This window comes from Dama dama, chromosome 33 (assembly GCF_033118175.1).
Source record: "Dama dama isolate Ldn47 chromosome 33, ASM3311817v1, whole genome shotgun sequence".
NCBI classification, from domain to species: domain Eukaryota; kingdom Metazoa; phylum Chordata; class Mammalia; order Artiodactyla; family Cervidae; genus Dama; species Dama dama.
In genome coordinates this window covers 30,799,353-30,825,945 of record NC_083713.1, presented here as the reverse complement: position 1 = coordinate 30,825,945, position 26,593 = coordinate 30,799,353, and the positions used below count along the sequence as shown (strand labels likewise).

At 42.0% G+C, this 26,593-nt stretch overlaps 1 protein-coding gene across 3 annotated transcripts in view; it reads right to left on the bottom strand.

Annotated features, from left to right (window-relative positions):
* STK39 (serine/threonine kinase 39) overlaps nt 1-26,593 on the bottom strand; it is a 307,047-nt gene that overhangs the window by 267,595 nt on the left and 12,859 nt on the right. The window contains exon 1 of one of the 3 annotated variants that reach the window (XM_061135655.1): nt 5,835-6,001. The exons of the other annotated variants lie outside the window; for them this stretch is intronic. Within the exon in view, the coding sequence (XP_060991638.1) occupies nt 5,835-5,841 (7 nt within the window). The 5' untranslated portion in view covers nt 5,842-6,001. Of the gene's footprint in view, nt 1-5,834; nt 6,002-26,593 lie in introns of those variants that run through there. 3 annotated transcript variants of the gene reach the window in all.

Genomic DNA, 26,593 nt, shown 5'->3' with positions numbered 1-26,593 from the left:
TCTTTTATCAATAATATAACTTTCATTTTCAATATAGGTTCTAAAGAAAACTTATGTGCAAATGTAATGTTTTAATAAATTTCCATTAAAATCTCAAAAACAAATAAATAAAAAACCAAAATGTTCTCCTTATAAAAAAAAAAGAACATGTTACTCAAACAGGAAGGCCATGGAAACTCTGCCCTCAGAGTCGGAAGCAAAGGCAAACAGCGAAGAGCGTGCGGGGGCCACAGGGCAGCTGGGAGTCAGCTGCCCCAGCAGGAGCCAAAGCGCTTTTCCTCCTAACACGTCCATCCATGATCACCATTCACCCAGCCGTGGGCCCTCCAACAGCCTAGAGAACCACAAGGGGAGGAAGCACGGGCCTTGTCCCCACGCTGAAGTCTGCTTGAGGCATACAAGCAGGTGAGTGAGGTGGATGGAGAGCCTTTTTCCTGGTTCTTCATCTGCCACCTCAGATGCTAATGATGCACACTCTGTTATAAGGCAAAGTTTAAATCTCTGGATGTCCTTTCTCAGCACCCTCAACAAAATTCTCCCGGCAGGATGTCTGGGCTTTCCTTCGTGTGTGCTCAGAGAATACAAATCCCTTTGAATATTGGTATAAACCAAAAACAATTATGAAGGTTAAAAGCAATACACTGCACTGAAATTTACTCTGAAATGCAGGGGGAAAGTAGTAATATGGATTGATGAAATGGACAAAAGGTAGAGAGATGGACAAGTGATGGAATAAGTATGGGAAAGTATTAACAGTAAAATATAGGTGAGGAACATGTGGGTGTTCACTGTAAATTTCTTCCAACTTTGCTACATGCTTGAAATTTTTTCATAAGGAATTGCTGAAAGAAATTTTCAAATAACCCTGCATTTACCCTAGAATAATAGGTAAGGACAAGGGCAAATTAATACCATATTTTTTAATAAAAAGTAACAGGTTATAAAATACCATGTACAATGTAGTCCCAATTTTGTGAATATACAGTAAATACCAAAATATTGCTTTCTCTTTTGGAAACAGAATTTTGGGTGACTTATACTTTCTTCTTTGTGTGTTCTACATTTTCCAATTTTTCTTCAATGAGCATGTATTGTTTTGCAATCAAAAATTTACTTTATAATATTAAAGTTTAAACAAAATCTCTAAAGCCAAATCTCAATTACTTACTATTAAGAATTATATGGACTGAAATAAGTTTTATTTTTGTGGGTTTTTTAATATAGACATGCAGCTCCCTAAGTCCCAGATCTCTGAACAAACAACTCAGCAAAGGACAATCCCATAGCCCTACTTTTGACAAGAAAGGAGGCAGTGTGTTTTAGCGGTCAGTGCTTCCTTTGTGACTCAGCTGGTAAAGAATCCACCTGCAATGCAGGAGACCTGGGTTTTATCCCTGGGTTGGAAAGATCCCCTAGAGAAGGGAAAGGCTACCCACTCCAGTATTTTGGCCTGGAGAATTCCATGGACTGTATAGCCCATGGGGTTGCAAAGAGTTGGACACAACTGAGTGACTTTCACTTCACTTCCTTTTAAGCAGATTTGCAATTTTATATCCTACCACTAGTCCCATCACATCCATCTGGTTTGCCATCAACGTATAGCACATCCCAATCGCAACACAGGACATCAATGTCCTCACAGGGGCCTTCACTGGGCTCCAGAAAGTCCCACAGTGGGTATGTTTACATGTGTTCCTCTGCCCCATGCATACAGCATGATACCTACACTTACTGGCACAAACAAAAGAGACACCTGATGAGCCAAATGCTGGAGCAAAAAGAAGGAGATCAAGACCATTAATTCCCTGGGGGACATCGAGCAAAGCTTAGGACCCCTAACTGTGAAATAAGAGTACTTGCCTCACCACACCAAGGTCTCTGTACATTCTTAACACTTTATAGTGCTACAGACCACAAGGCAGACCCCCAACAGTTCACTCACTTCCAAAGAGAATAAAGGAACAAAAAACAAGAATTTTCGTAAGGCTCTTTCAGGATCCAGTGTTCAAAGATGGTGACCAATCTGAGATACATAAGAAGGGGAGGGGGGAACTCACACACTAATCCTGAAGTGAAGAAGTGAAGTGAAGTGAAAGTCACATCCAACTCTTTGTGACCCCATGGACTATACAGTCCATGGAATTCTCCAGACCAGAGTACTGGAGTGGTACCACTGGAGTGGTAAAGCCTTTCCCTTCTCCAAGGGATCTTCCCAACCCAGGAATCAAACTGGGTCTCCTGCATTGCATGCAGATTCTTTACCAACTGAGCCATCAGGGAAGCCCATGCTCTGGAGGTAGAGGCGGACAAGCAAGGAGGTCCTTCTAAAAGGAAAGGAAACCAATTCCACTGACAGTAGTTAGGTATACAATACAAGCATAACTCCAGGTAAATCCACTCACTTAATGTGTCTATGCTCCTTGGAAGAAAAGCTATGACAAACCTAGATAGCATATTAAAAAGAAGAGACATCACTTTGCCAACAAAGGTCCATATAGTCAAAGCTATGGTTTTTCCAGTAGTCATGCACAGATGTGAGAGTTGGATCATAAAGAAGGCCGAGCACTGAAGAACTGATGCTTTTGAAATGTGGTGTTGGAGAAGACTCTTGAGAGTCCCTTGGACTGCAAGGAGATCAAACCAGTCGATTCTAAAGGAAATCAATCCTGAATATTCAATGGAGGGACTGATAAGTTCCACCTGATGTGAAGAGCCAACTCATTGGAAAAGACCCTGATGCTCAGAAAGATTGAAGGCAGGAAGAGAAGGGGATGACAAAGGATGAGATGGTTGGATGGCATCGCTGACTCAATGCACACAAGCTTGAGCAAACTCCAGAAGATAGTGAAGGACAGGGAAGCCTGGCATGCTGCAGTCCATGGGGTCACAGAATTGGACATGACATAGCGACTGAACAACAATGAGTGTGCAGCTTCAGGAGATTCATTTGACACCTTTTTCCTTACCAGGTACACCTTCCCGTAGGCACAACCAGTCAGAATGCTATAAGCCTCGTAAGCAGCTGAGCACAGAGAAATGAAAGCCACCTTCTCAGCGATATAAATGACCAAGGTCATATTAAGTTCTCCTCTGAGTACTCGTGAATTGCTACTTTATGGCAGTGATTATCTTTTATGCTATTTGCATTTTCATTATTTCTTTTATTTTCCCTTTTTTGTTACAGTTTCAATTACATTAACAGTTACAATCACATATATTTTTATGCATGTATGTGTGTATGCATACATATACACACACGTACACACACATAAATGCTAACTAGAGAAGTAACTCTCCCCTTCTATCTCATTTGGGCCAGTTTAAACTTCAGTTGAACACCAGTTACTTGCACCACACAATGATAGTGACGCAGCAGATTCAGCAATGAGTGAAAGGTAAGTCCCAGTACACAAGTACACATAAACAAAAACGTATTGTCAGCAGATCTCAAGTGCTTTGGCAACTCAATGGAGTATATCATATCCACTGCCTAGTGAAATAAAGAAGTAAGCTTTCATTCTGCTATCAAGGGCAAGTGATGAACACTCTTGGGGAAAAAAGACAATAGAAAACCAGTGTCCTTATAATGTTTATTATGAGTAAGAGTATACACAAATTCTCTAATTCCACTGAGATAATAATAGCAGTAATAAGCATTTTTACCAGCTCACTACCTAAACTCTGGCCAAGATAAACTGTCATCAAAATTTAAGGACCTGCTAACCTACCAGACTGCACCACCCCAAATGATCAATCCATCAGGTGCAAGTACACTTCAGAAGGCAGACAATGTCAATAAAGCACAGAAACCCAAAGGGACCAACAGAAACTTTCTAACTTTCTTGACAGTGGCAACAGCTACCTTTACACGGTTTTAGGACAGCATAACACAGCCTAGGTTGTAAAGAAAGATACGTGCAAAGGAACCATCATGGAAACTGCCTCTTCTTTGCACATGTTCCCTTATGAACTCATTCCACCTTTTTCTTTGCTGTCAACTGCTTCTGTCAAATCCTCACGTCTCATTCCAATCTCTCCTCTGAGACCCATGTGACAGACGTTACAAGGGCTCACCAATATCTCGTTTCTAAGCACAACAGCACTGCGTTACCTTGCGATTGACAAGACCACGTGAACGGTGGGGCCAGTGAAATGTGGGCGGTGTTGAGTCACTCGTCATGGCTGAGGCAGAGCAAAGTTCCCGCAGCCCCTCCCTGTCCCGCAGCAATCCGGTGACAGAGCCACCAGACCGAAGCAGCCTGGATCCCTGGGTTGCTGCAGGAAGGACAGCTGACCTGGAGCATCTCCCAGACTCAGAAGACGCTGAGAACAAGAAGTACACTTCTGCTGGGTTAAGCTCCTGTGAGTTCAGGATTGTTTGTGACCAACCCCAATGCCCAGCTTACCTGAGAGAACAAGCTTAGTGGACGTATCAAGGGCACCAAAAATTCATCTAAAATCAAATTACCACCATCTTCCACCTGACTCTGGAGAAGACTGTCTGCTCTGTTTTGGTTAATCCTCCCAAAATTCAGGGTCTGCCCCTTTCCTCTACATTCCCCAGGCCTGGATGAAGAAATTGCACTAAAGCAGTTTGACAAATTATTATTGTTGGTGATCAAAATCTTGAGCAAAAATCAAATGAGTTTTAATAAGTTAGCCTTTAAAAAGAATGATGGAAATGATCAAGAAACCACCAGAAAAATATTTAATTGGGGGAAAAAATAAGGCTCAACCATGAAAACTGAATGTCTACTTAGATATACACTTCTCTCCTACCATGAGTAACTAATGTAACTGAAAAAAAAAAAAAAAAATCCCAATTCCCCACCCTCATCACCCTTACTGCAACAGCATGCCAAGTTTGAACTCATCCAAACAGATAAAATAGGCAGATAAATGTGCTTTACATTTTTTAAGGGTCAGAACGCCACTACTCAGAACATACTGGAAACTCTTCACAAATATCGCCCACAATTGTAAAAATTAAAAGCTTAAACCCACAGAATTGTAATGCAAATATCAAAAGTTCACTTCAAAGGTCATTTATCACCATTTTCCCTCCCCTTCTTGAAAGGGGCCCACACATGCTGGCTCAGAATAGAGCTATGAAAGAAAATATGCATCGCGGTTTCATAAAATTTTTCTAGCTTATAGGTGTTGCAAATTTCATTACCGGTTCCCAGATCATATAAGCTGCACAAAAACATCAAGACATGCAGTCCCATTTGTTTATCTACCAGTTAAGCAACTGTCACACTTTGAATAATGGATCTAAAATCTACACTCGGAAAAAAAAAAGACTTTAATCTCCTTGTTTTCTGTGGGAACACCAGGGAAGGTTTTCTTTGCATCTGAAAGGCAATCTACATAGTATGATATACAATATAATTATTATTCTACTGGTCTTTCAGAAATGAAGCAAAAATGTTCTCATCGAAATTTCAAGCGTGAGGAGGTATTATACAATTTAACAGGAAGGGTAATTAATCAGCCATTCTCTCTATGGTCATCTAATCCCACTGAACAAACTGTTCAGTTCCTCTCAAGCCAACTTAAAAATCTTGCACCTTCAATATTCTAGGCAAAAGATTACTAAGTAGCTATAAATCTAGTTAATAGAAAAGTTTTAACTTAGATTTACCCAGAAGGCAAAGCGCAACTGTTCTCTCTCCCAATGCCCCTATTCTGTCTCAAGACTGTTACTTAACATGGCAGGATTGCTCAACACAAAGTCTATGTTGCAGTCAGAAGGAGCAGCCTTCATTCCAGCTACATGAGTCAAGAGAAAGTAGTATTATCTATTGGTCAGCACACACCCCTCAGGTACTTACCACACATGCACACCTGTTCACAAGGGTCATTTCTGTTCTAGAGTTTACACAGAGTTCACCAACCCTGGGAAGAAGAGAGAAGCCAGCAGTCCTGCCTTCTCAACCATGCTCTGTTCCTTTAACTTCCATACCAATGAGTTCTGGGTACTATGTAGTAAGTAATATTCCTGTTAAAATTGTGACTTTGTATCTGCACCTCCCTTTCAATATATTCTTTTTTTTTTAATTTTACTAAGTTGTAAGTAGTAAACATGTGTCTGCTTCATAAAGCACCATCCAAAACATGCTGTCTTCTATCTCCAGGTAGATCATCAGAGGAAACTGGTTATTATCGGTGGGCAATAGTTAAAAAAAAAAAAAAGAACCTATCGTTGTGGATGTGTGCAAACACCTCCTCTTTCTGGACAGTGCATTCATGTAAATATTCCTATTCTGGGTTCTGAAAGTAAAATTCAGACACAAACATTCACTGGTTCTGCACCTGTGAATAAACTTGGTATAAACAAAGTTGTGCACCATGATTAGGATGTGGGTGAAAGTGATGACACAAAACCGGAAGAGGTCCTTAAAGATAACCACCTGGTTTGACCACACCTTATGCAAAAGGTGACCAATTGCTCGCTGTGCATTTGGACTCCTTAGAAAGAACGAGGCATCTCAAGTGGAAAATACCACCCCAGCGGAACCACAATGGCCCCTTTAAAAAGTACTCTTCAGTCACCCAGATCTCTTCTTTCCCCGACTTCAGAAGAGGTGAAAGAAGGAAGCTTGAGTCCAACATGAAGATCACACACCCTCACTCTACAGAGAAGGACTAATACCCTGTGCTTAGCAAACAGACCAAGCTAATACCTTCATTCAGTTAAGTGTTTATACAAGGAAGTTACTGAAACTCACTGTTTGTGAGAATGTTCCCTCCCCACCTCACCTGCAGGAAGGTAGTATTGACTTCCTCCCCAACCTTGATTTCTAAAAAATCAGCCCCCCAGAAAGAAGTCATCTGCAGTAGCCCAGCTCCCCAACTCCACAGCAAACCTGGCCAAGGCTACTGACCCTGTGCCCTTCGGAAAATCACTTCTCTCTAAGCTACCTGCCCGGGGCGGGGGGGGCAGCGTGGGGGTGAGGATGGCCTGGATTACATGTCTATAGAGGGCTTACAGGTCTGAAGTGTAGTCACTCAGTCATGTCGAACTCTTTGCAACCCCACAGGCTGGAGCCTGCCAGGCTCCTCTATCCATGGAATTCTCCAGGCAAGAATACTGGAGTGGGTTGCCATTTCCTTCTCAAGGGGATCTTCCCGGTCCAGGGATTGAACCTGGGTCTCCTGTATTGCAGGCGGATTCTTTACCATCTGAGCCACCAGGGAAGCCGGGGCTTACAGATTGTACTAGGATAACTGTTCGAAGCAGGTCTCAAAAAGCACTGAGCCACTGAAGATCTCATCCATGTGTCACAACTAATCTTCATGCACGCAATCACAGCACAAAATGTCTTCACAGAATAAAGCAGTACACTTCAGGGAAAGGTCAGGTTTCCGGACCACAGGAGACATAGAGCATGGAAGTGCAGACTGCAGCACAGGTATTCTGGAGAAGAATCCACCTCGGTCTATCTAGAGTCTAAGTTCATACATCCTCCCATGATCCATGTATCCCGTTCCTAGACATATGTCCCCATGACTCCTCCACAGGTCTGAGAGGGCACTGTGAGGGTGTGCCCTACAGACCTGCGCGTGCAGCTGGAGGAAGAGATAAGACGGGAACGATGTCTAGGTAAACATAGCAAAATTCATCATAAGATCATAGTGCTGAGTTCAAAAACAGCAAAAGACAGTAAAAGCTAGCACACAATATGAATTTAAGACATGAACAAATGTCCTCATGTGCTATAATAACCATATACTTTATGTGTGATTCCTGTGAAATGGTATAGAACACTTAAAACAGTCTGTCACCTAATATCAACTATTATTAGACAAAAAGATGGTCACAATATATTGTAAACCTTCTATTACAAACTTCATTTATGTATCATCCTTTCTCCTAAAAGGTTTTCTTTTCCTCTATTAAAAAATGCATAAAAGAATAATAGCCAGGACATGGAAGCAACCTAGATGCCCATCAGCAGATGAATGGATAAGGAAGCTGTGGTACATATACACCATGGAATATTACTCAGCCATTAAAAAGAATTCATTTGAATCAGTTCTAATGAGATGGATGAAACTGGAGCCCCTTATACAGAGTGAAGTAAGCCAGAAAGATAAAGAACATTACAGCATACTGACACATATATATGGAATTTAGAAAGGTGATAACGATAACCCTATATGCAAAACAGAAAAAGAGACACAGAAATACAGAACAGACTTTTGAACTTTGTGGGAGAATGTGAGGGTGGGATATTTCAAAAGAACAGCATGTATACTATCTATGGTGAAACAGATCACCAGCCCAGGTGGGATGCACGAGACAAGTGCTCCGGCCTGGTGCACTGGGAAGACCCAGAGGAATCGGGTGGAGAGGGAGGTGGGAGGGGGGATCGGGATTGGGAATACATGTAAATCCATTCCATGGCTGATTCATATCAATGTATGACAAAACCCACTGGAAAAAAAATAATAATAATAAAAAAAAAAACTAGAAAAAAAAATAAAATATACACTTCAAAAAAAATGCATAAAAGAGATTAGAAAGTTAAGTTTAAAAATGTTTACAGTGGTTACCTCTGAAGAGACTCATATGTGTGTTTTAGCTTGTTCTCCTTGTTTGGCTCTATTTCTACAATGAATAAACATATATAACTTCAGAATTGTCTTTAGTCCTTAATGTCCCTTTCAGCATGATTCATGACACACACAAAAATAGAAATATCTCAAAAATGTACCCCATCAATGGGGAAATAGTTCTACCATGGTACAAGCAGATAGCAGAATATTTTATAGCCACTTTTTGTCAATGTGGGAAGACAGCAAAGTGTTGTGTGGAAGAAAGCAGGCACTGGAACTGCACATGTAAGAGATCTGAAAGGACACAGACAATAGTGGTCAGCAGAATGGGCTCTGGAGCTGGCCCACTCCCTGGTCACATCCTGCCTGCAGGATAATACAATTGCCTCCCTGAGCCTCAGTCCACATCTGCAAGATGGAGATGACAGTGCCTCTCATGAGGTTGCTGTAAATAAATGCAAAATGTGCAAAATATGCAAGAAAAAAATACATATAAGGTCCACTAGGAAATGTCTGCCTTTTATTTATGGAGATTAAACCTCAATAAAGTTGATTCAAAAATACATGCACACACACAAAAAGTCACAATATTGTGCAATTTCATTTATAAGAACTATCCAAAATAGGTGAACTCTTAGAAATGGGAAGCAGGGCTCTTCCCTGGTGGCCCAGTGGCCAGGACTCCAAGCTCCCACCACCAGTGCCTGGGTTCAAACCCTCGTCGGGGAACTAAGATCCCACAAGCCAGGCAGCATGGCTTAAGAAACAGAAACAGAAAAGAGAAAAGGACACTGGTGGTTGCCAGGGGCTGAGATAAGGGAGAAGGGAGAGTAACTGCTGACTGGGCTGGGGCTTTATTGCGGTTGATGGGAGTTTGGGAACCAGGCAGAGGTTGTGGTTACATGATGTGAATGTACTAAACGCAACCAGACTGATCATGTCTAAAGGGTTAATTTTATGTTTATATAATTCTACTTACGTGAATGTCACCTCAGTGGGGAAAAACATGAATGCAAAACAACATTTGTCAAGAATATACATAAATTAATAAAAGATGAAAATACATAAGTCATAAAGGTTCAAAGGGGGAAAAGAATGATTACGGGGATTAAGCATAAACGAAAGCCAAAACATAATGTGACGCAGCACAACTCAAAAATGAGCCCTGCTGACAGCGTGTTCCCTGAACAGACTCTGGCGTGGTTTAACCTTCATCACCTGGGGCCAAAACACTGTCTTGGTCTGCCGCCACTTCCTTTTTAAAAAAGAAATGGTATTCACCTCTCTTCTTTATTTTGCCATTTGCTGTTTTTACCAACTGGTGTGTATCTTGGAGCTCTCCTCATGTTAGTACATATCATCTTTTGTCACTGCTTCAAAGTTCTACAGATGTATTAATATCAAGATCCAAACACTTTTAACTTGCTTTATTTGATCATACATGGTATTTTGCCCTTGAGCATACATAACATGCCAGTTAATGACAGTTTCATAAAGAAAGGTTAAACATGGTATGCAACTGCCTATACCAAACAAAACCCTGACATAAGGTTAGCCTTTAGAGCTAGCTTATATGCATCTTTCAGAGACAAATGCCTCCCACAAATCACTAATGCTACAACCAAACAGCCAAGGGTGCAATGATTTTCCCCCCACCTCCACTTCCACACCCTCCAAACTGAGGTTAATTTCGCCTGATTTCACAGGGGGAGGGGAAAAAAAAAATCTTAGCTGGATAGGAGCTCATTGTATGATTCTTTGACCCAAGATGGCCCTTCCCTAAGCCCAGGGACTGGCCCGGCCTGGTTGCTTGGTATTAAGTTTAAAGGCTTGGAATTTGTTCAGAGGATACACTCAGTGTCAGCAACAAATCCATGAAGTTCACCTTGGAGCTTCTGGCTCCTCTGACGACCATGCCAAAAACTCTACCTTTTTTTCTGGATCTGTTTTCCAAATCCCAAACACCAACATGTTCACCTGCTCATGTGTATCGAACAGAGCTCTCTGGGGTTTGTTTTTCATCAAAATAAACTGTTATAAAAGGCTGCCCTTTTTAATAATTAGTCACAAATGTCAGTTGCCCCAAGGTGACACAGAACGGACAAACTTGAGATTTGTGAGGAAACAGCAGCTGGAAACAATCACACAGGAAAACGCACATACACTCAGGGAAACAGCCCCTTCTGGGCTTAAGGAAAGACAGGCATTTTAGAAACCTAAAATAAGCCATTTATCAGAGGCGGGGGGTAAAGGTCATCCCCGAGGTACCAGGGTGGAGGACAGAACCACCTCTCACAGGCGCTGCCTCCTGCTCTCATAGGACCTGCCAGCAAGCAGGGTTTGTTCTGGGGCCAAGGGCTATCTGGCGTCTCTAAGGTTTGGGCAGTTATACAATACAATTATTTTTTTTTGCATAGCATCCCTCCCACGGGGCATTCCAATAAACTTGACAAAGGGAGTCATTCATAGACTTGATAAAAGCAAAGCAAGGAAAACTTTGTAACCCGGAGAAAAGATGGGAAATAAACAGTTGAGAGGAGGAAAGGGCCGCCAGGCTTCCCTCGGAGGCTTTCATCTCCCCACCCAACATGTGGGCTGAGGCAATAAGTGAGAGGGATGCAAGGGAGGGTGAACAAAATCAGAGGGTGACAGAGGAACAGCTTCCCACCTTCCAGAGAAGGTACATTCTCTGTTGACAAACAGTAAAACAGTCCCCTGCCAACTGACCTGAGATTGGTTTGGATTTTTGTTTTTGTTTGGGGTTTTCTGAGGCCAGCTATTTACTCTACTTGTTAAATAATAAACACAAGTTACAAAATGTTTCCCTAATTTATGACTTACCAGCCTGGTTTACTCTGACAGAAACAGAAGTGTGCCTACACACCAAGGCAAAAAGTTGTGCTTGGCTGTTAAAAGATCTCTTTGGAATTCCAGCAAAAAATTCCTGGGTCTGGACGCTCTGCTGCTACTGCTGCTAAGTCGCTTCAGTCGTGTCCGACTCTGTGCGACCCCATAGACGGCAGCCCACCAGGCTCCCCCGTCCCTGGGATTCTCCAGGCAAGAACACTGGAGTGGGTTGCCATTTCCTTCTCCAATGCATGAAAGTGAAAAGTGAAAGTGAAGTCGCTCAGTTGTGCTCTTAGCAACCCCATGGACTGCAGCCCACCAGGCTCCTCCGTCCATGAGATTTTCCAGGCGAGAGTACTGGAGTGGGGTGCCATCGCCTTCTCCTTAGGGTCTGGGTGCTCTAGAAGGGGCTAAATGTCTTTTTTTCAGGGAGGTGAGCTATCCAGTGAAGAGGCGAATCACCATTCTTAACTGGAGCAAGGTGAAAGTCTCTCAGTCATGTCCCACTCTTTGCGACCCCATGGACTATACAGTCCATGGGATTCTCCAGGTCAGAATACTGGAGTGGGGATCCTATCCCTTCTCCAGCAGATCTTCCTGACCCAGGAATCGAACCAGGTTTCCTGCATTGCAGGTGGATTCTTTACCAACTGAGCTATCAGGGAAGCCCTTACAGATATGCGTGTCTTTAGGCTGAGAACATTACAGGTTGCCTTCAAAAGAAGACATGATCCAGGTGCTTTCAACCTTCTAAAAGCAAAGCCCATTTCACCACAGCACCTCTTATCCACAGATGAGCTTGTGAACTAGAAAAAACCCTGCTCTCCCAAGCAGGTCTCAGCCAGGTCTCCCTAGCTGGGTGGCTACCTACACAGCCCACCCCTTCTAGGTCTGAAGTCTGAAGTGCAGTCACTCAGTCGTGTCCAACTCTTTCAACCCCAAAGACTGTAGCCCACTAGGCTCCTCTGTCCATGGAATTCTCCAGGCAAGAACACTAGAGTGGGTTGGTATTTCCCTCTCCAGGGGATCTTCCCGACCCAGGGGTTGAACCTGGGTCTCCTGCACTGCAGGCAGATTCTTTACCATCTGAACCACCAGGGAAACACAACCCCTTCAGGGTGCTGGGACGTATTCCCCAGTCCAGGTGCTGCAGGAGAGTGGGAGGGGACAGCTGACTGGGAGGAGGGATGGAGTCAGTGCCAGCCCTGGGTTCTCAGCAATAGCAGATGCACTGGGGCAGGTAAAGGAGACTTCTCCTGGGCCTGCCAGGGCTGTCCTGCCAAAAGGCATTTCCTATCAATCTGAACCAACTGCCAAAACCCAACTTGGTGATGTGTTTCACAACTTAACCAATATTTTCAAAAGCATCCCATTCTTCCAGCTTATCTAAGAAGAACATTCCACAAAGGAAGCCTGGAAAGTAATATACTGGAATTTCTTAAGTCACATGGCAATGTGTTCCATTACAGATCTACCTTGTTCAATTTCCTACTGGGCTTCATATATAGAATGAATGAATATATATATATATATATATATATATATATTTTCATGACTATAGTTAATGAATAATATAGACATATGGATATAGATAGATATCAAAGCCAGCACAGGAAACAAATGTGCTCTATAAAAGAAAAAATATCAATTACTAATTTTAATATCAAATCCATGTTAGCATCACAACTTAGAAAAAGCTTACTAGAAACAAATCACTTAAATTCTCTCCACTTTGAAAATACAGTATGTAGCGGGACAATACAAGCTTCTCTGGTGGTTCAGACAGTAAAAAAAAATCTGCCTGTAATGTGGGAGCCTGGGGTTCGATCCCTAGCTCAGGAAGATCCCCTAGAGAAGGAAATGGCAACCTACACCAGTATTCTTGCCTGGGAAATTCCAGGGACAGAGAAGTGTGGCAGGCTACAGTCCATGGGGTCCCAAAGAGTCGGACACGACTAAGTGACATACGTTTTCACTTTCACTTTTTCATAGGGATAATAAAAACATAATACTGTGTCATCATTAAGGAGGAAATAAACGGAAGTTACTCTCTCGCTGATGGGCATCCCGGCAAAGAAGGGATTGAAAGAGCAGCAGCCCACACAGGGGAAGAGGGTGCCATAGACGAGTCCCGTCCTCTGCCCCAGAAAGCCCTTCTCTGGAATCGGCGGCACTGCTGCTGTTGCTGACAGAAGTCCCACAGGACAGCAGAGGACTGTGTCCATCTGTACAGAGGGTCCTGCAGCCTGGCCCGAATGTCCAAAGTAGGCAAGGGACTTGTACAGAACCACCAAAGCGGAGAAAATTCCCAAAAGGATGTCTTGGGAAAGTTCACTTTCACACCATCAACATGTATCATCTTTCCTGGGAAGCTGACCAGTCAGGTCAAAGTCCTACCATCAAAAATGATGACCGTGGGATACACAGGCGCCACATGTACCAAGGTGAAGGCAGGGGAGCCCTCGTCCTCTGCCCCCCGGTCCTCCCCGACGCTCCCAAAAGAGGGTGAGCAAAAACAAGGGCCAACTCAACTTATGAGACATGACCATACTGACAGAAACTTCTCATCGTGAGCCTGGAAAGCCTGAGACAAAATCAAGAAGTGTCATGTCCCACAAGGTAATTCCACACACAGAGAGCAGGCAAGAGCAGAGGACAGACTTCTCCTCCCCCGTCTGCTGCTGCCAAGTCGCTTCAGTCGTGTCCGACTCTGTGTGACCCCGTAGACGGCAGCCTACGCGGCTCCCCCGTCCCTGGGATTCTCCAGGCAAGAACACTGGAGTGGGTTGCCATTTCCTTCTCCAATGCATGAAAGTGAAAAGTGAAAGTGAAGACGCTCAGTTGTGTCCAACTCTTAGCGACCCCGTGGACTGCAGCCCACCAGGCTCCTCCGTCCATGAGAGTTTCCAGGCAAGAGTACTGGAGTGGGTTGCCATTGCCTATCCCCCCAAAAAGTAAAATAAGTAAAAATAGATTCCAGAAGATCTAAAAGGGAGGTGGGAAAGCCTGAACTGGACACTCGCAGAACAGTCAAAAGACTGATGCCCATTCAGCCTCAGCAAATAACCAGTGGCTCCTGCCAAATGGCAAGGACCCTGTTGAATGTTACTCAGGAAATAAAAAATGGGACAAGCATGTTTCCTCTTCCAAAGGATTTTAAAGTTACCAGAGCAAATAAACTTTATGCCCACACAGCTGCCTTACCCAGTAGTAGGTGATGTTTCCTAAGAACTGAACAAATCAAGAGTTTGGGATAGGCATTTGGATTGAAACCTGAATGACACATGTAACTTATATAGCAGGAAAAAAAAGAGAGAGAGAGAAAGAGACTTTAGCACTCTAGAAAGTAGCCAAAGGAGCAATGAAGGCAAAAAGGTGGGATGAACCATTTTCTTTCAGGAAGCAGAAAATACAACAGGTGAAAAGTAATGAAAGGAAAAAAACAAGGATGAAATACTGAAACAGGTCACTAGCAGGGCTGGAAGTAAGAGGAGCAGAGATATATCAGGGCAACTGACATCACCTACTATGATCAATGACTGCCCTACCTTCAAAGTAAAATCAAACAGAGCGGCATAAAATGTGGGATGATGATAGCTTTTGTCTGTCCCTTTTCCATCAAGTACTATTTGTTTAGGAGAGAAGAGGCATCCAATGAGTCTAACAGATGAGCAATGATTCCAGGTACCCAAGAAGGTAACACCAGTCTTCGGCAGTGAGAGGAGAGAGGGCACTATTGCCTTAGCCAGGCAAAATCCCAATTCTCTCATGACTTACGTGGTACTTAAAGCACCTTAGAGCTTCCCTGGTGGCTCAGGCAGTAAAGAATCTGCCTGCAAAGGGGGAGACCTGGGTTGGGAAGATCCCCTGGAGAAGGAAATGCTACCCACCTCCAGTATTCTTGCCTGGAGAATCCCATAGACAGAGGAGCCTGGCAGGTTACAGTCCGTGGGGTTGCAAAGTTGGACACAACCAAGCGACTAGCACTAACTATAGCACCTTGGTAGACCAAACATGTCTCCTTATGTCCAGTAAGTGAAAAAAAAGTCTTTTCGATATTTTAAATGTGTTCAGATCTTTTCATGTACACTTAACTCTCAATTTGTTGCTTCCCTGGTGGCTCAGAGAGCAAAGCGTCTGCCTGCAGTGTGGGAGACCCGGGTTCGATCCCTCGACCAGGAAGATCCCCTGGAGAAGGAAATGGCAACCCACTCCAGCATTCTTGGCTGGAAAATCCCATGGATGGAGGAGCCTGGCAGGCTACAGTCCCTGGGGTCGCAAAGAGTCAGACACGACTTCACTTTCTCAATTTGTTGGTCAGCTGCCTTGCAAAGTACCGTAAGTCCCCTACATACAAATGAGATCAGTTCTGAGAGCATGTTCGGAAGTCCACCAGAGTTAGCTAGGTACCCAACTAACACAATCGGCTGTATAGTACTGGAATAGGTTTATAATACTTTTCACCCAAATGACACATAAAAACAAACACAAAAAATAAATGTTCTTCATCTTACAGTACAGTACCTCAAAAAGGACAATAATATAAAAGCTGGCACACTGGGCTGACACTGAGTGAACAGGAGAGAAAAATCAGTTGACTGGAGGAGGGAGCGGAGATGGGAGGTGGTGCAGCTGAAGGGTGGTCAGCAGTAGGAGACGGAGGGCAGGCAGCAGTTACACTCAGCCTGATGTCGATGGAACGTATATCCGCATCTTTCAAAGTCCTCAACTTGACGGTTCATACCTAGGGGACTTACTGTATAGCTCAGTCACGACTCGGAGGCCTTCCACCGCACACTGAGATGGCCCGTGGCCCTGTCCCTTCCTTCCTCGGGAGGGGAGGGCTTTTCCTACGGCTCCTTTTACTTCCCTCCCTCTCACATCACACAGAGTTGTGCGTAGGTCTCTGTCCTTCCACGGTCCAAACCCAATGTCTGTCAGAAAGATGCCCTCAGCTACAGAAGAGAACTTATCCAGACCATCCCTCATCTTTTCTCTGAGTGGTCTGTAGCCAGCTAGCACTCCCCTCTCAATGCAAAATCTCTGGTCTCTCAATTGCTTTCCTAGCAATCTTGGCACTACCTAAAGATGCAGCCTTAGGAACATGAGTAGCCATTTCCTAGAGTCAACCTTTAAACTGATGAGACTTCATAGGGAGCCCTCCAGACTCTCACTTACTTTGATGTCATGATGGAGGACAAGTCAAGTTTCCTTAACCTGCTTTCCTTGCTTTCATCTAGTATTTTACACACCTGTTGCTAATTCTGATTGACTTATTTTCTTTAAACTTTATCATGTAAGCAAGATGTGCTTATCTTATTGTGCAATGCAACTCAGAACATGCTGGCATGCTATGGAGTGCTCACTAAAGAAATGAAGTCTTCGTTTCCTTGCATACTTGAACAGTCGTGACAATCAATGTTTCTCTTTGTTAACAGGTTTCACTGTGAGAAAAAGTAATGGGATGAAACTAAACAGCTCAATTAGCAACGGCAAACAGATGCCAAAGAAAGCGTCTCTGAAGAGTGCTGACAGCAGGGCAGCTGGCTTACCAGGTGAGAACTCTGGGACGAAGAGAAAGCCATTCCAAGCTGTACAACAACGATGGTTAAGAGTATGGACTCTGAAGGAAGAGAAACTAACTCTGTCCTTGGCAAATTTGTGTAATCTTAAGCTTCGGTTTCCTCATTGGCTTGATATGTGTACTAAATAAAATATGCATGTAAAGTCCTGGGCAGAGTGGCTACTAATACAGCACTGATGAGAGCTGATGACCAACAATATGGATTCAGAGCTTTTTCCCTCAGAGATGACATGTATGGGCAATGCCAAGGGGGACATCGAAATCAAAGGCAAGGCATTTCTACTGGATCCAGCAAAACAGTCCATCAAATGAAAGACAGTATTTCTAGGGAAAGTGCTGGTTCTAAACTCATCTCCACTAAATGCTTTAGTTTCTTCTGGATTAAAAAAAAAAAAAAAACTTTTTATTTAAATTGTCAAAGATAACATAATTGTAGTTATGGGCAACAGAGGGAATTTAGACAATACACGCTGCCTCACTCATCAAATAGCGCCTCCAATTAAATCTAGGCTACAGAGAAGAGGTTGTATTTTTAAGTGAAGGACCACCTTACATACAAAAATATTTTTCCAGTAGAAAGTTAAAATCTTTGACTTCAAATGCTGATCTAGGAGATGGAGTCAAAAATAATGGTTCCTTCTGCTTCCCAAATCCATTTCTTTTGTACTGAAATAATTTGTTGAGTTGCTTAAATCATAATGAACTGTGGTTGATTTCGGAGGAAAGGGAACATGTGAGCAGGATGACGAGAAGTAAAAAAATTCCACTACAACCAGGATATCTTTGTTTAAAGACACAAGTTGATTAAATTCACATCCTGTGGTCGTCTGTTGAGTTTTCAGAACAATGGTAAATGTAGTTACTGGGAAAACAGAAAAACCATTGTTCCTTTTCATTAGGTCTCTTCCTTGTCAAAAGTTTAAACACTGATTTGTCTAAAAATCTACAGCTTATAGTCAAGATAAAAGCATGATGTTAATACATGCACATCAAAAAGCTAAACATAGATTCCTACATACATACACTTACATATACAAATATTCAACTAGTGTTAGCATTTAAACCATGTTTGTACAGACAGTACTAAACTTCAGAAGTTGTCTTTATGGAGATAATTACCAAGTTTCATCAAAACATCAGCTCTGTCTCTCACCAGTTCTGCCTTGGAACAAACTTCACAACACACAGTGCATGGCGGGGATGTCACAAGTTGGAGTTGCAACCCCTTCCTTTACAATTCTAACAATAACGATATGATATGCTGGCGCAGAGACAGGACTTTGGAGAATCTTAAGCACTGAATCTTAGTTACACAGCTCCGCTAGAGAATGACCTCAGTGGGATGTAATGTTTTCTCCTGGAGACTTTCTAAGTTCCTTCAAGGTCAACCCTCAAAGGGAGCTCCTCTTTATATCACCAAGATGTAGCAATGCCTGGCACACACCTGAGCTGAGCAAACACCAAATAAATAGACTGAGGATAATCAACCCACCCTCTGATCAGGTAAAAGCAGGGAGGTGTATAAATGCTGACCTTTGGCCAGCTCATGTTGGCTCCGGTCTTTCTAAAGAACAGACTCATTCCCACCCTCTTCTCTGGGTCCTGAGAACCATCATCCCACTTTCTACAACACGTGAGGAACAATCTTTTTAACCCATAAGGCCTCTGACCACCAGGCAAGAGATTCCAGGATATTACAGGCGTGTTTAAAAAGCAGGATATCTGCACAGGTTAGTTTTCTTTTAAATGTTTAACAGTCTGCTGTTTTGGCTGAATTTTTTAGTCTGGTTTCAATGTTGGGAAGTACATGAGCAAAGCTCTATAATTTTCTCTCTTCTATAATGAAAGGTCTTTGAGTCCACTGACAGAATTCTGTGTTCTCTACGGCTGTCAACACTTCAGCATTAATGTTAGTAACTTTCTTAAACCTCCCAAACCCCCATCATTGATTTAGGTAGATGACAGGCCACGAGAATTGCTGTTTTATGCAAATAGTCATTGACTGAATTTTGGGGTACTTCGTATGATTAAAAAAAAGAAATCTATTAAAACATTAGTTATTTATGAAACAGCTACTACTAAAATAAAAGGCTTGGAGATAAAATCACTTGATCTATTTTAATGATTATTTTGAAAGTGAAAAGAAAGTCAAAGTGAAGTCGCTCAGTCACGTCCGACTCTTTGTGACCCCATGGAGTGTAGCTTACCAGGCTCCTCGGTCCATGGGATTTTCCAGGCAATAGTACTGGAGTGGGTTGCCGTTTAACGAGTATTAAAGTTTATGGAATGGCAGTGGCTTCTCTAAGTCATTGGATACTCAATTATCCACACCAATGGAAGGGTAACTGGTATGGAAATACAAATAATATTGCTGTACATCTGAAACACAATATTGTAAAGCAAGCATATGTCAATAAAAAGTTTTTCTAAAAAAAGAAAATATAAATAATAGAAAGCCTTCACACACTGACAACTTTCTATGTCAAACAGGGGTAACTGAAGCTGCCTCACTGGGCAGTGAAGATTACAAAGACTAACTGTGAAAAGCATTTAACTCAGGGGTTGACATGACAGCTCCCCAGTGCTGACTGTTACTATTATAACCACCTTTATTATTATATTAATTATGCATTCTTATTGTTGTTGTGGTTTAGTTGCTAACTAGTATCTGACTCTTTTCACGACCCCACAGACTGTAGCCCACCAGGCTTCTCTGTCCGTGGGATTTCCCAGGCAAGAATACGGGAATGGGCTGCCATTTCCTTCTTCAGGGGATCTTCCCAACCCAGGGACTGAACCAGCGTGTCTGGCATTGCAAGCAGATTCTTTACCACTGAACCACCTGGGAAGCCTTATTATGCATTATATTATCCTGCAAAGTCAATATGATGGTCCTGATTTGGATGATGAAACATTGTGAAGCTCAATAAGGCCCAGGTACTGGCTTGCAGTCTCAAACTTGGTAAATGATGCCAATGAGATCCACGCCAAGTTGGCGTAATGTGCAAGTTCTAGCTCTAATGTCATGTGATTCTGCTTCTAAAATAGGGACCTTTCTTCTGGAAATTAACTCCTTGTCCTGATAGCTTGAGCATCCTAAAGGCAGAGAATACAACAAAAGCTGAGGAGGCAAAGGGAACCCTGGAAAGGGCAGGGACTCTGCAACCAGATGTCACTGGGTTCAGATCCAGTGGTGTGATCTTCAAAAGGTGATGCGATCACCCAAGTCTCTGCTTCCTAATTTGTAAAATTGGGATAATCATACCAATCCTGGCAGGAATAAACTAAAGATAACGACATAAAGTACGTAAAGTACTCGGTCCGGTCCTCAGCACACAAGGGGTGCTTCACAGATTTGTATCAAAATCATACCATTGACTTGAATCACTCTTACAAGTACTTAAGTCTTCATGGTATAGAGAAAATTTTAAAATCTCCCAGAATTTTTATTTTCAACACTTTTTTCCAAAGATAACTGTATTCTCATGGAGTATAAAATAAAACTCTCCCTCAAGGCTCAAGTGACTTTTATTACCTTAATTTTTCTTTGGTCATATGTAATTTTTGTTATTTTTACACACATATAAAGAAAGAGATACAGTCACCTATTCTATACATAATGTATTTATGCCAAGCTTTGGTGCTTCCAAAGGAGAATGAAAAGAATGTAATAAAAAATTAAACCATAATAGAAAAGAATGGGAAATTCTTAAAACACACCAAAAAAAATCCATTTTCCTAGAGCACTATCTTGCTGCAAAGTAACTGATGAAAGGGCCTCTACACGTACACTACATACACGAGCATCAAAAAAAAAAGTAAACAATGGGACATGTCGCCAAAAGGAAAGATGGCTAAACTTTTTTTTTTAATCCAGTAATCAGATGAACAAATATAATAAAACATGTAGGAAAATCCACTTTATTGTTTCACAAAATGAAAACCCAAAGAAAGCACATTTATAAATGTACTCTAAGCCAGGTACTCAGTGATTTCCAGCTCCCCACCAAAGCAATCAAATACAGATTAGCATGCCTATCAGCTAAGATCAGGCTGTCAAAATGCAAGCTTTAAATTACACATGGCCTTACCAGAAAGTATTTAAAAGATTTTTCTCCTAAATAATAAAGAGTATTGCCCAGACTGTAATAAAATAATGTTTAATCTTGCTTATGTGCTAAAAGGCATTTTTAAAAGCAGATTAAAACACAGAATTGAAGACCACTAGAAGAAACATCCCCAAATGAAAGAAAAACACTTGGTTGTCTTTTCCAAAGGCAAATATGTTGTTCATCTTTTTCTGATCCAACAAAAATTCCTACAAAATGATAATCAAACAGGAGCTTAAGTGCTGCCTTGCAAATCAGATTACATTTCAAGTGCTCTGAGGGCAAACTAAGATAGCATTTTATGAGCATGGTTCTGATTTTTAAAAGTAACAGGGAAACTGCTCTTTGAGGACTGGGAGACACAGGGACCAAGTTAAGGACTCGGGGATTCAGCAGTTACTGAAATGTTCAGCCTGCCAGCCTCTACTTGAAAGAGAAGGATATGGGGGTCGGGAAGGAAGAAAACAAGGAAAAGAGGGTGTGGGTAGATACTTAACAGTGACTCTTAGGAAGGAGACAGAGCAGCTTAGAGAAACCTTCCAGAACTATTAACATCTGGTCACCTCAGATGTGATGGCCAGGTGTTTGGTGGAGCACGAAACACCTAACAAAATTAAGAAGGACCAGACACTCTTCCCGATGTGTACAGAAAAGATACAGTTAAGATGAAACTATTCACATAGGAAAATGAGCTATTCCAGGAGTTTCAGGTTCCAGGTATATTTCTCATAACGTCACCACCATTACATAAACAGGATGAACTATTTCACAGCACTTTCGAGTTGGCAGAAAAGGCAAGACCGTATCTCATGATCCAGGCATCAATATTTTAGAACTGAAGACAATTTACAACTGAGATAGGGCACAAATTTTCCCAACTTACATTTCATATGGAAAAAGGAAGGCTGCATCCCAGGGAAGTATTTACTGACTTAAATGAATAAACTGCTTTTAAAGCACACCGTAAAGTATATATTATTTAACAACAGCAAAGAAGTGCATTACTCCGGATTACATTCTAGACTGGTTACTTACCTAGGAGTAATGTTACATTGGTTCCAGCCACATCCAAGTTTTCTTCCCAGGAGGGAGCTTGGGATGCTACACCCCTATCTAAGGAGGGTGCCTAAGTTTAAGGCATCGGTTTATAGGCTGGGAGATATCCTATGCAGCCACTAGGTAAAAGTTGGATTCTCAACCTTTGGGATTAAAATTTGAGAAGCAAAGAATCCAGCAGTTAGTAGTCAAAGCTATGGCTAAAGAGGAAAAGAGAAGCTGAAAGGGCCATAAGAGTTATGAATGAGCCAAAATCCTGACTCAGCAGAAGAGAGGAACAGGTTGTTGTTTTAGTTGGTAAGTCGCGTCTCACTCTTTGTGACCCTGGGGACTGTAGCCCACCTTGGCTTCTGTCCATGGAATTCTTGTGCAGGCAAGAATACTGTAGTGGGTTGCATTTCCTTCCCCAGGGGATCTTCCCAATCAAGGGATTAAACCCACATCTCTAGCATTGGCAGGCATATTCCCAGAGGAGCAGGTAAACACAAGTGAAAGCAGACGCTTATTGGCAGGCCACGTCACACCGAGGTTAGAGGATCTGGAAGTGGGGACCCCAAAACTCCTGCTGCTAAGGTCCTGTCCACTTCCAGGGTTCATGAGAACACGCTTGACTGCAATCCCCAAAGACCTACAGGCTCAGTTTTTCCTGGGCAAAACCTGGGATGATGGATGAAACTCCTATCTCCCCAGTCCCAGACCTACTTTTATAAAGAATGCCCTGTAATGTTGGGGGTAATTTTAGTGAGTCCCCAAAAAGGTATATTAGTCAATTTAGTTACACTGTATAGCCCAGACTTTTTACCAATTCTGAAATTCTTTCCATAAATTTGTCAATAGTAATGCACTTCACAACATCTCATTTTTTTAGTTCATAAAGTGATGCAACTTTGATTTCTTAAACTTGGGAGATAATTTTCCTCTTTTCAACCCATCACACCCCACCCCTCCATCCACCATTTTCTCCTCCAGGTCTTAGATACTGTAGGTCTCAGTCAAGTAGGAAATAAGGCAAGATGCTATCAGGGTCTAACATTCTTCTATCTTGAAGACCAGAAATGGAAGCAACTAAGAGGGCAATTAATTAACATAACAAGTGGAGAACATTTTCATGGTATCTATCAGAAGTACAAATACAATGCCACAAGTCCCTGCAGTCCCACTTCTGGATCTCCAGCTACAGAAATACGGACCCCTAGAGACAACCAATGGGTTAATTGCTAAAGGACTGGTTAAGTAAAGTACATCCACATAATAGAAATGGACCCCAAACAGAAATAAATTGGCATGTTTTAAAGTGAAGTGGATCTGTAAGAACTGACCTAGAATGAAAGCTGTGAATATTTATAATATTTTACTATAAATACATATGAAAATATATGGAAATAAAATATACATGTAATATATATTATTTGTAGAAGTAAAGTCTGTAAGTTGTAGAATATGATGCACAGTTACCACATTTCATGTATAATATTTACATTTGAGAAAAATTATACACATGAAAACAATGTAGAAGGATACACATCTCACTGACCACACAGGCTATGGCTAGGAAATGAAAATTTGAGGGCTGTTATTTTTCACCAGCTTGACACCTAAGTATTTATTTTATTTTGTAATTTTAAAACTTTTTAAACAAACACTAGTCATGCCAATGGGGATTTCATCCTTTTGATCAAAATGCTATGAAATCCAAACTTAAAAGACCAAAACACTCAACATTCAGATCATTAAATTAAATTCCTAGAGATTCATTTCTCCCATATATCCCTGAAATCAAAAAGCTAGTTCTACAAAGAGATATTTAACCAATCTAGAAAATTCTCGCTGCCAGTTCAAGGTTTGATATGAAAGGTCAATGTGAAATCTCAAAATCATTACTGTGCTCAAACACACCCACAAACAACAGGAAAGTTACTTACTCTTAACTTCCCTCTGTACCAGAACTTTCTGTAAAATGTTTTCACTTTCCATCAGACAAGTACCAGATACCAGAATAAGGTGATCCATAACACCCAGAGGACAAAAGACAAAGCAGAACAGATACTTCTAAGAAATAAACTGTAACACAGACGTTAAGATTAGACTGTAAATGCATTCCAAGAATACATAAGTGAAAAAATGCACATGTTTTCTGTCCAATCATAAAGTATGTTTGACTCTCCTGTGTTCGTGTGTGCTCTGTCATGTCCAACTCATTGTGACCGCATGCACTTCTGCCCACCAGGCTCCTCTGTCCATAGAATTTCCCAGGCAAGAATACCGGAGCGGGCTGCCATTTCCTTCTCCAGGGATCAAACCCACATCTCCTGCATTGGCAGTCTGATTCTTTACCACCTTTGAGCCACCCAAAGTCTCATGTTTGACCCTCAGTATGTACCAAATTCTCAAGAAACAAATCACTTTTGCCAAGCAGGTATTAATCTAAGACTAGTTTATTTTTCTTTCTCCAAACAAACTAAATGTGAAAGTACTGGGAATACGAAAATGTATCAATTTCCAAAAACATCAATTTATGCTTTTCATCTACAGTCCTGTTCCATTTAAACTTACACTCCTATGGCAAAATTCAAACAGCATCTACTCCTGGGCCATCATGTAATTGGTGATTTTTTTCCCCCTTTTCACCCACTTGTATTATCCAAACTTTCTATAATGACCATCTATTAGTACTTACATGATATTTGGGAACTTTAAATAAGATTGGAGGTTTGTTGTTGTTGTTTTGTAACTCAGAGGGCTAGGTAACATCCTTTTCTAATGAGAGATGGGTGTTAGCCAACCACAGTTCCACATATCTTATCCATGTACAGATCTGTCTCCCCTTTGGAATGAACAGCAAGCCACTTAACATTTAAATACTTAAAAAGATAACACCCAGCCCTCTTTCCACATCTAAAAGCATATAATATCTTATGACAAGGGATTTTACCAGAAAGACTTTTAAATTTAATAAATGGTATACATGCATACCTCCCATCCTTCTATGATTTCTGCTATTAGTATATGATAAACTAAAGAAAGTGGGCAAATTCTGTTGATAACTATTAATAGGTTTCCAATATTTTTATCCTAATAAGCTGGCAATTCTTTTTTGAAAACTGATTTATAAAACAGGGAGTACAATATCACTGGATCGACTTCAAAGTAAAGAAACTTTCATGATTGTCTAGGCAACAATCTACCTTTAAACTGAGTGATACAGAGAAAACGTTATTTTTAGAGCTGTGACAGACCTACCTCACTGACTTCAACGTGGCAGGAGAAATAATTACACTTGCACACAAACAATCTATATTTTTAATGTGGTGCTGTTGAATTGTAAGGTCAGTCTGGAATAAAACACCTGAAGGCTAAAAAAGGATCAGCATTGCACGCACACGTGCGCACGCACACACACACATACACGGACTTAACCCTCTGCCCTTCAAATGTTACATTAGAATAGATATGTTTAGATTTCTTACCAAGTTATACATTCTAAAGCCACTCTTCCTGCCAAAATGACTTTGATGGATAGTTCACATCACACATTCGCTTATGAAACCTGTAGTCAACCACACTATAACCACCAGGGGGAAGGTAGTCAGGTAATAGCTCCCCAATCACAAGTAAAAAACAAATGTTCAATGATTGACAAACACTGCATTCATCACCCTCAACCTGAATAAAGCTGTTGCGGTAGAGAATTTACAAAGATGGCAATAAGAATTCCTCCCATCTCCGTACACATGTTCCTCTTGCCATGTGATTTAACCATCCTTCCCAGTAAGCGGGAAAAGCAACCTCCCTCTGGCCTGAGTCTGAGCTAGCCCTGTGACGTGCTCTGACCACCTGAAAGAGGCCCCGTCACGCTTCGTGACCACTAAGCCGAGGCCTCCAGAGCCCCTGCAGCTCCACTCCAGGTGGACTTCCTTGAGAAGGACTCAACAGAAAGAGAGGGCCAGCCACCCACTGGCACCAACCACAACACACACAGTGACAGCATCTTAAAATAGGGAGCCCCAGACCAGCTGGCCACAGACCATATCCCTAGGTGAGACCAGCGGAACTGCCCAGTGGAGCCCCAGTGGCCAATCCATGGAATTGTAAGCAAATAAAAAGGTCATTATTTTAAGCCATTAAGTTTTGGGATGGTTTGTTACACAGTGATACACAGCTGGTGCAGAGACCTCGAGAATCCACACCTGGAGAACTGAGCCTTTCTGATGGTCAGACACCCCCTTGAAGGCAGAGCTTCAAATGGGGTGCCCGGCCCAGCAAGATACACCCACTGAAACTTTCTGGGAAAAGTTACATTGTCCCCACTTGCCTTGGCCCCTTGCTGAACCCCTGTGAACTTGAATAGTCCCCTGAGTTCTTATTCTCCATTTCATCCACTCCTGCCTGGGTCTGAGGACTTTTGCTGCCTTGTGCTAGCCTTTGCCTTCCAATG